The sequence below is a fragment of the Salvelinus sp. IW2-2015 genome, linkage group LG9 (assembly GCF_002910315.2).
Source record: "Salvelinus sp. IW2-2015 linkage group LG9, ASM291031v2, whole genome shotgun sequence".
NCBI classification, from domain to species: domain Eukaryota; kingdom Metazoa; phylum Chordata; class Actinopteri; order Salmoniformes; family Salmonidae; genus Salvelinus; species Salvelinus sp. IW2-2015.
Window position 1 is genome coordinate 26,132,595 of NC_036849.1, and position 10,396 is coordinate 26,142,990.

Sequence of the window (10,396 nt, forward strand, 5' to 3'; positions counted from 1 at the left end):
TACAGAACACACACACATACAATCTCATACAGAACATCACTGCGAGTAAGTCAACTATATCAATCATAGTATATTTGTATAAGGTGCTGCCAATAGAGTTTTTATCTACAACTGAGACCAGGCAGGTTAGGGTCATTATGCATGTTTTATCAGGGAGTTCCGACTACCTCTTATATTAGCTATACCTCCTCCTTCTGGACACACCTACTCTGTCTGTATTTGGAGTAGGATTTAGTTGCCCCCTACACTCTGTGGTAACCCGGGAGGTCTACCCTGTGGGTTGGTGATAGAGGGGAGGTGCGTGCCGCRACGTTGGCTCCCTGTGCTGGGAGTACACGGGCTGGGCACCCCGACGCTGATGGTCCCAAGTAGAGATAATTAGGGGAGAATGCCAACCAGCTGTGCAGACCACATAAAGGGAGCACTGTGGCACACCGCAAGGGAGACAGAGAGAGAGGAGACAAATTTGAGAAGGGCCAAACCTTGGTTATTTTGTTGTTATGTTTATTTTGTTGCCTAGTAAAGTCGTTTTTTTCTGACCAGAACCTCCCTGTCACTGTGTTCATCTCTGCACGCTCAACCCAACACCCCACGGTTTACCACTAATGGTGGAGAATACGGGCACCTCAGTAGCTTTGGGTGCCGTGGGGTCGAGCGTACGGAGATTACCATGGAGGAGCTGGTGGCTCAGTTTATACTCAGCCAACAGAAGCAACAGGCTCTCCAGGAGCAAGCACTGGAGGAGCAGCACCAACAAAACCGCAGACTGGTAGCGGAGGTAGCCCAGTTGAAGGTTGAGAGGGCTCAGGAGTCTGGCCCGAATCAGTTCCTGGTTCAGTTAAGGGAGGAAGATGACGTGGAGACGTTTTTGTGCACCTTCGAGAGGACGGAGCAGAGGGGAGGATGGCCCAAGCCCGAGTGGGCCAGCCTTTTGGCACCCTATCTCTCCGGGAAGGCCCAGAAGAACTACTTCGAYTTGAACACCGACCAGGCAGCAAATTATGAGAGACTCAAACGTGAGATTCTGAGCCGTTATTCAGCCTCGCACGCCGTGCACAACTGGTCCATGACTGGGCCTCTGACTCCACCATCTCCCCTGCGCTCAGATGAGCGACCTGGTGTGCCTGACCAAGGGATGGCTACTGACCAACGTACCGTCCCTCCCGACAATCGATAAGGTACCTTCGGGCCCTCCCCTACGAGATGAGGAAGGCGACAAACCCCCAGAGCCTGGAGGAATTGCTGACTGCGGTGGAAACCCACCAGAACACCCAGGACCTGCTGAAAGGTGCCCGGGCGGAGAGAGTGGACGCAGGGAGGGGGAAGAAAAGCACAGAGGCGCCCTCGCCCTCGCTGAAGGGGGCCCGGACGGAACCAGCCGAGGCTGCGAAGCGGGAGGTCGACCCAAACCGACGACGACAACCACTGCTGGACCTATATCAGAGGCGCTGCTATGAGTGCGGCAAGCCAGGAGACATCGCATGGAGCTTCCCCAGCCGGGAGGAGTCCATGCCCTCCGCATCCCCCAGCTCCGGGGTAAGCCGGATGGCGAGTTATGTCACCTCTTGTTGGGCACACACCGAGACGGCCCCACCGATGGTTCCAGTATGAATCGATGGCGTCGACACCAGCGCTCTGCTGGACTCTGGCAGCATGGTGACCCTGGCCCAACCGCAGTGGCTCACACGAGAGGGGAAAGACGAACCGGGGGGCGAGGAGATGACAGTGTCCTGTATACATGGGACACGAAGAGGTACCCAACATTACCGGTGCTGCTAACCACCCCAAGGGGGGAGTGCTAGATGCGCGTGGGGGCTGTTCCTAACCTGCCCGTGCCCATTCTCGGTAGAGATTGCCCTCTCTTCCAGGCACTGTGGAGGAAGGACCTGGGGAGGCATGTGCAAGGTAGGCAGGAGAGGAAAAAGGATGGTCATCTGCGCAATCCACTCCCCGTCGCGAGAGGTGTCCACCGGGTCCGAGTCGGACCAGAAGGAGGGAGGTGACCCCACGCAGGGAAGCGAGCCATCGTCCAAGGAGGACCTCAGGCTCCACTTTATGGAGGGGGAGGCACTCGACGGACCGACCGACACGGGAATCCTCACGGGCCAGTTCGGGACGGCCCAGTTAGAAGACCTCAACCTCCAGAACGCGAGGGGCCAGGTGATTGCAGTAGACGGCATGCTATTACCCGGGGTAACTGAGTGGCGCTACCCCCACTTCGACATCAAGCATAATTTTTTGTATCAGGTAGTAAAGCACAATGGGGAGACAAAAGGAGCTCTTCCAATTATTCTTCCGGCGGGTATTCCGCAGGAAGCAGATGCTGAAGAARATCATCGAGAGAGACGGGAGGAACTGGGACCAGCTGCTGCCCCACCTGATGTTCTCGGTGCGCGAGATACCCCAAATGTCCACTGGGTTCTCCCCCTTTGAGCTCTTGTATGGCCGTCGGCCCCGCAGACTGCTGGACCTAGCCAAGGAGGTCTGGGAGGAGCAACCGACTCCCCTTCGCAGTGTGGTGGAAAACGTGGAGCAGATGAGGGAGAGGATGACAGTGATTTGCCAGTGGTGAAGGAGCACATTGCCCAGGCGAAACGYGCCCAGGAGCGCGTATGCAACCAGGGGGCCCAACCACGAGAGTTCCACCCAGGTGAGAAGGTCTAGTTGCTGATCCCCACAACGGATAGCAAATTCCAGGCTACTTGGCATGGGCCCTACGGCATCGTGGAGCGGGTAGGAGACATCAATTATAAGGTTCGCCAACCGGGGGGGATAAAACCACTTCAGCTTTACCAYGTGAACCTACTGAAGAAGTGGCATGAACGAGAGGCGCTGTGCTCAATGTGGACCCAGCCACAGCTGAACCCGCCCTCTCTCGAAGTTTCCATGGGGAAAGACCTCAGCCCGACCCAACAACAAGCGCTTCGAGAATTGTCCAGCGGAATAGGGCCATGTTCTCCGAGGTGCCAGCCGCATGGATCTCGTGGAACATCATATCCACACACGTCCGGGAGAAAAAGTGTGTAAACAGCCATACTGGATACCAGAAGCCCGGCGGTTCAGTGGGAAGTGATGACAATGATAGAGATGGGGGTACTGGAGGAGTCCCACAGTGAGTGGTCTAGCCCTATGGTGCTGGTACCAAAACCAGATGGAACCGTCCGCGAACGAATTCCGGGGCCTGAACGAGGTCAGTGAATTCAGCGCCTACCCCATGCCCCAGGTAGATGAACTGATCGACTGCTTGGGGAAGGCAAGATACGTCAGCACCCTGGACCTGACAAAGGACCTTCTCCCTGGACCATCTCCACCCGGAGGGGGGGCTTTACCACTACCGGGTCCTTCCTTTCGGGCTCCACGGGGCCCCAACGACCTTTCAGCGACTCATGGACCGTGTCCTGTGCCTGCACTGTGTGTACGCTGCTGCTTATTTAGATGATATAATCGTACACAGTGACAGTTGGGAGTCCCATCTCTGTAGGTTACAGGCGGTGGTGAATGCGCTAAGGGATGCGGGACTGACCGCGAACCCCCACAAGTGCAAGCTGGGCTACGCCGGGGTGGAGTTACCTGGGTTATCGAATCGGGCAGGATAAAAAAATAATAACAAAAAATCAACCAAGAGGCAGGTGAAGTCGTTCCTGGGGTTAGCAGGCTACTACAGTCGATTTGTACCTAACTTTGCCGCAATAGCTTCTCCCCTCACAGACATAACGAAGGCACACCTACCCCAGACGGTGCGATGGACAAAAGAAACAGAGACGGCGTTCCAGGCCCTGAAGGACACGCTATGTTCGCCCACGGTACTCGTCAGCCCGGGMTTCTCAACAGATCTCCTGGTCCAGACAGACGCGTCTGAAACTGGGGTAGGGGCCGTCTTGTCCTTAGAGCAGGAAGGTGAGGAGCACCCTATCATGTATACCAGCAGAAAGCTGCTCCCGAGGGAGAAGTACTCGATTGTCGAGAAGGAGTGCCTCACCGTGAAGTGGGCGCTGGACACCTTCAAGTATTACCCCCTCGGGAGGAAGTTCACCCTGATTACTGACCATGCCCCCCTTGTGTGGATGGCAAGCGGTAAGGACACGAATGATCGCGTCACCTGTTGGTTTCTGTCATTACAGCGTTTCTCTTTCTCTATCATCCACAGGTCGGGGGCACAGTACGGCAATGCGGACACCCTCTCCAGGAGGGATGCAAACCTAGCCCTGAGCACGCCTCCCTCCCAGTCAGGGCTAAGGGGGAGGGGGGTGTGCGGTATCCCGGAAGTCTACCTCGGGGGTTGGTGATAGAGGGGAGGTACATTCCGCGACATTGGCTCCCTCTGCTGGGAGTACACGGGCTGGGCACCCAGACGCTGATGGCCCCAAGTAGAGGTAATTAGGGGAGACTGCCAACCAGTCGTGCAGGCCACATAAAGGGAGCACCGTGGCACACTGCGAGGGAGACAGAGAGAAAGGCACGGAACCGAATCTGAGAAGAAGGACCAAGCCAAACTTAAGTTATTTTGTTATGTTTATTTTGTTGCCTAGTAAAGTCATGTTTTCTTCATCTCTGCACGCTCAACCCAACATCCCACGGTTTACCACAACTCTTTAAAAAAATGTGCTATCTAGAACCTAAAATGGTTCTTCAACTGCCCCCATAGAAGAACCCTTTAAAGAACCATTTTTGGTTCCATGTAGACAACGATCAGATTCCATATAGAATCCTTTCCACTGAGGGTTCTACCTGGAACCCAAAATGGTTCTACYTGGAATCAAAAAGGGTTCTCCTATGGGAACAGCAAAGGACCCTTTTGGAACCATTTCTTTCTTAGAGTGTAGACACTGATCTAAGCTAAGTGTTCTTACAGGTAGCAACAGAGTCAGGGCAAGTGTTTCCAGAAAAACATACTGCACCAGTTCTAGGAATTCCTAGAAACTACCCAGACAGCCAGACAAGTCAAGTACAGTCAGATCCTCCAATTTGTCTCTGTCTGTCTGAGATCAATGTGTTTCAACTGATTGTATGTCTCTCTACCTCTCCCGCTCTCTCTCCTGTGTTCTTACATTGTCTGATACAGCCCCATCTAGCAGACTCTGTGCATGCCTCTTTCCAATGTTCTTACTTGCGCTCCATTAGAACCTTGGTCATGGTGGGGAGGAACTTCTCAAAGCGGATGTATCCCGTCGGCTCCTCCTCCTCAATCTAGGGGAAGAGTTTGTTCACAAATATTATGGTCTGAAATTGTAGCAAAATTTGTGGGGAATTTACTGTATGTGAGTGTTGGTCCTGTATGTGAGTGATTGTCCCCTGGCTTCTAACACCCTTCTACCTTTGCATTTGTTCTTCAAGAAAACAGAGTAAAACCAGCCATACGTGGTTAGTTAAATATGTCCCATTGTTGTCCTCTCTATGTTCATGTACATATGCACGGTTGACTGTAAGCCGCTTTGGATAAAAGCATCTGCTAAATGACAGACTGTATACTATTATTATGTTATTATGTCTCTGATCAAAAGGATGCCCTTACCTCTGCTATGACGTCATGTAGCTCCCCTTCGTTAGGGAAGCAGCCTAGGGAGCGGATGATAGTGCCTATCTCCCTTTGACAGAAGCACAGCACCGGAGTGAGAACATCACCACCATATAATACAACACTGTATAAACCTAAATCAGTGTAGTAAGCCTATTTAGTATCATGTCTGTTGTAAGCCTGTCTAAGTGGGTCTGACTATATCATTCTGCTCACCTGACATCCACTGTCTTGTTGAACTCGTGGTCAAACACATCAAAAGCAGCGCGGATCTTCTTGTGTACCTCCGATACTATGGCCTCTACAACAGCAAATACAACAGACAAATCAAAAGTCCGTCGTTAGCTGAAACTAGTGCCACCTTTCAAATGTATCTCAAATTAGCTGTATCTACAAGTTAAGGCGATAAAACAACWATTTAAATAGATTTTGAAGCCCATTTCATACCTGCGCTTTCCTTGTCTTCCGCCATTTTCTTTATTTACTGTTGTTGCTAGGAGACCATATATAGCTTTTGATTGGCAGGACCACTCTGAACAAGTGCAGGACTCAACGTTTTGGAAAGTTCAAGTAGAAACTTGTCAAATAGAACTGGCCATGCCTCTCCGACATGTAGACCAAGCAATCTGTTGGCTCTATTCAAGGCATTTCTATCATTATCGTTTGGCAACTGAATGTGGTCCTAGTTGATTTTAGCAGTTAGAGATATAGGCCAGAGATAAGGTTCTGACCACACTGACAGTGAATGTCAGTTTATGTGTTCTAATGTCTCATTAATAAAATAAGTGTATATTTCTATTGCACGTAACGAATTGTGAAAAATATTCGCTTCATATTGTCAATAATGACGGTAGACTTTGGCCACAACGACATATAAAAGCCATTGTATGGATGCACGGCTGTTATGTGGTAGGAGACTAAAGGAAAAATCTGACTGGTTTATTCGAGTCATTACGGTAGGGCTATATTACTGCCCTTGGCACGCTCTCAGCAGCAGCACAGATGTCAGTAGTGGGACGTGCTTAGAAAGGGTGCGGGCTTGGCGCAGTGGAAATTATAGGCGACTGCTATCACCAAGTCGGCCATCTGTGCACTGGGCTATTATCTTCGTGTTTCGAATTTCAAAAACACAGTCGACAATAGGGATTTTTATCGAATTGTATCGATATTTATTTAATTATTTAATAGATAGCACAATGAACAATATCAACGTGAAGAAGTTAAAGGTAAACGAGTTGAAGGACGAGTTGAAGAAGAGGCTGCTGTCGGACAAGGGGCTGAAGGCGGATCTTATGGACCGGCTGCAGGCCGCGCTGAATGAAGAGGCTCTAGCCAGAGGAGCTGAGGCCGGGGAGAACGGCGGCCAAGGCGAAGGGGCTGTCGGCCTGAATGACATGGGCGAGGAGGACTTGGATGAAGACCTGGTTGAGGAGAGGATGGAGGCGGGCGGAGTAGAGGATGAAGATAGGTGCGAAGGGAAAGCAGAGAAAGAATGCGCCAATATCGACGATAATATGGGGGAAGAGGAGGATGCGGGAGTAGATATGGATAAATCGGACGAGGATGAAGATGCTCTACTGAAAGAAGAAGATGATGATGATGAGGAGATGGATAAATTCGATGATGATGATGCTGTACTAGGGACTCTCCCTCGAGAGGGTAAGCGATGCAAGCCAGCTAATCGACCCTGCTGCCATGGTTGCAGCAGCGGCTAGAGTTCACGTCTTGCATGACAGTTCAGAATCAAAGATAGGTCAACTGGTTAGCCTGCTAAGCTTGCCAGCTATGTCGGAACTTCTGTCAGGATCCATGTAGCTAGCTAATTGTAGACAATACGCTTTTGTACGGCTGCACTTGACAGGTGTATGTTTTTACGCAATGGTTTTGTGTTCCGGGTTTGCATTTCTTCAAGCGGCAGACATAGATGCGCTTGCCGGTGTGCAGATGGTCGTTGGCTAGCTAGCTACCATTAGCTGCTAAAGTGGTAAACAGTGGCTCCTACTGGCGAGAGAGAACGCAGCAGGCTGACTATCTTTTCCGTGAGACGGTTTGTTATTCCATAGGTATAAATACGTCTAAGCGCATAGCCTAGGTTATTAACGTTGGTTTTAGGAAATGTGAAAGACAAGTTATCTAGCTAGCTGCAAGTCGTATCTAGCTTTATTTTTTTGTTTATTTTTTAAACATTTATTTTATTTTATCAACACGGTAAATACTAAGTTAATATTTKGTCAAGGCTGTCATGGCTGTAGAAACTGAAAATGTGTGGTGCTTCACACACATCAATATCCATTTCTATTGGGGGAGGGGRGGTACGAACTGGTATTAAAGGGGGGGGTACTAACTGGTATTAAAGGGGGTATTGTTATTGCTCTTGATGGCCCCTTGTTATTCATGGAACCACTCCACTCATGGATCTACTCTTCCCTTTGTAGTCCATACATTGCAACTTTGCAAAATGTAGATACCTGACAAATCAAAACACCTAACTGTTAGGAGCCACCTAGCTGAACTGTGTGGACCATCATGTAACACCTGGGTCCTACACTTGGGGGGCGGKACGCACCTCAATACCTGCTTTGTTATTGTTTTATTTCCAAAGGGGATGCGGACAAAGACACGAGCGCTGAGCAGAAGAATAAGAAGGGTGTTAAGAGACGCCGGGAGGAACATGGAAGGGGCTACTTTGAGTTTATTGAAGAAAGCAAGTACAGCCGGTAAGGATGGTGCAGTAGCCGGGTTAACCCTCGGTTAGCTCCGAGTCACTCTGGCCTGCACAACTCCCAGCTCTCTGCCTTATCGAACTGCTGTGTTGACATTAACAGCCAACACAGTCCTTAATGCTACCCCTGACCCCTGCTGCTAAGAAACATATTTTTTTCCATTTACCTCTACATGGGTATTACCTTACTATAACCTGTTATTACTGAATACAGGGTTGACAATATGCATGCAAAGCCCAACTGTAGTGTAGATAATGGTGGTTGGTGCTATAGCTAGTTAGTGATGGAATGGTTATGGGGTGGTCTGCAGGGATGCTATATTGMATGGGAAGGTCTGGATGCCGCTGGGAGGGTGCCTGACCCACACGCTGTGGGACAAAAGAGAGGCGCAGTGGGACAAAGAAGGTTGTCCCAGTGGGACAAAGAAACTATCACACAGCTTTCCTAACGGCAAACAGAGCTAAATAACTTGACAGTTTTCTAGTGTGGGCATCCTCATCTAAAGTATAGGAATTGTGTGTACGTTCTGTTGTTCTTGTGATGAGGTATGATCTTCCAACAACGTTCTATCACTTATATAGCCTCCCGAGAGTAGAAATGCATATCCAATGATACATTGACATTGGTGAACTTTAGGTGGCGTTCCTGACTAATTTGTTTTATCACGCCCTGCAATTTCAGACTGAACGATGTTACAACTTTCACTCCATTGTTGTTAAATCCTGCCAGAACTGGTCAAAATGTAGCCTAGTGCAGTCTTTCCCCTAGATTATTCTCTAGTTGAGACTCAAAGGCCCCGAAAGCAACATTTGATAGATTACAATGATAGGTTTTGTTTTAAATTCTGAGAGTGGTTTGATTTATTAGGATCCCCATTAGCCGACGCCAATGGCGACAGCTAGTCTTACTGGGGTCCAACAAATAACAAAAAAGACATTACAGACAGAAGACAATTTGGAATATCCAACACGTTTCTTATAAAAAACAAGAGGTGGTGCAGTCAGTCTTTCCTCAACTCTTAGCCAAGAGAGACTGGCATCCATAGTATTAGTATTAGCCATCTGATTACAATGAAGAGCAAGACGTGCCACTTTGTTCTGGGCCAACTGCAGCTTAACTAGGTCTTTCTTTGCAGCACTTGACCATATGACTGGACAATAATTGTAGCTGTTTACATACCACCACAGTCAGAGACTGGCACTAAGACCACATTGAATGAGCTGTATTCTGCCATAAGCAAACAAGAAAACGCTCACCCAGAGGCGGCGCTCCTAGTAGCCGGGGATTTTAATGCAGGGAAACTTAAATTAGTTTTACCTGAGACAGCCGGCCCGTAGGTGGACGCGACAGTGTGCCGACGGCATGGAGTGGAACCCTAGAAGCGAAACTCCCAATTTGCATCCGCCCACAGAATGCCACAGATACTCAATCTCTATTTGCACTCCCCACTGGCCCTTCCGCACAATGGAACAAAAGGACACCTGTTTTTTTGTGAGAATGCTATTCATTTGACTACAGTAGGCGTTCAAGCACCATATTCCTCTCAATGCTCATCAAATAAGCTGAAGGACGCGCTGGAACTAACACATCCTCTCCAACTGGATCCTGGGACTTGAGTGATTGCCGCACGCAGTGGTAAGGGTAGTAACCAACACATGCCGCCACGCGATCCAAACAACAGGGGCCTCATGGGTGTGCTGTTTTGTCAGGTCCCCTCCTTTCTCCTGTTCAGCTTCATTGACGTGTTGGCATGGCCAGCAGCTGACTCATCCCATCATTACGTTTGGCCGAGGGTGACACAACAGTGGTAGGCCTAATCACAGCCCGACAAACGAGGCTGGCCTCACCTGGCTGTGTGGTGCCAGCAGAGACCGTGGCGTAATGTGGTGGGCCAGGACAATCAACCTCTCCTCAACGTGATAAGACAAAGGATATGATTGTGGAGCTACAGGGAAAAAAGAGGACGCGAGTACAGTCGCCCTTCTTTCATTCGACGGGGTCTGCAGTTGGAGTTGGTTGTTATTGCGCTTTAAAGTTCCATGGGTCCACATCGCCAACAACTCATGGTCCACCACGCACACAAGACAGTCCGCAGAAGAGTGACGAAGCAAAACTATTTCCCCGCCTCGGAAGACCTGAAAATTTGGCATGGGTCATT

General features: G+C 49.8%; 2 protein-coding genes across 2 annotated transcripts in view; one reads left to right on the top strand and one right to left on the bottom strand.

Annotated features, from left to right (window-relative positions):
• efcab2 (EF-hand calcium binding domain 2) overlaps window positions 1–6,043 on the bottom strand; it is a 10,021-nt gene extending 3,978 nt beyond the window's left edge. The window contains 4 exon segments of the mRNA XM_023993847.2: window positions 5,108–5,187; window positions 5,513–5,585; window positions 5,732–5,816; window positions 5,963–6,043. Coding sequence (XP_023849615.1) covers window positions 5,108–5,187; window positions 5,513–5,585; window positions 5,732–5,816; window positions 5,963–5,987 — 263 coding nt within the window. The 5' untranslated portion in view covers window positions 5,988–6,043.
• A 490-nt stretch (window positions 6,044–6,533) lies between these two features.
• The window catches only part of hnrnpua (heterogeneous nuclear ribonucleoprotein Ua), an 18,155-nt gene continuing 14,292 nt past the window's right edge, over window positions 6,534–10,396 (top strand). Inside the window, 2 exon segments of the mRNA XM_023994807.1 lie at window positions 6,534–7,174; window positions 8,118–8,232. Coding sequence (XP_023850575.1) covers window positions 6,712–7,174; window positions 8,118–8,232 — 578 coding nt within the window. The 5' untranslated portion in view covers window positions 6,534–6,711.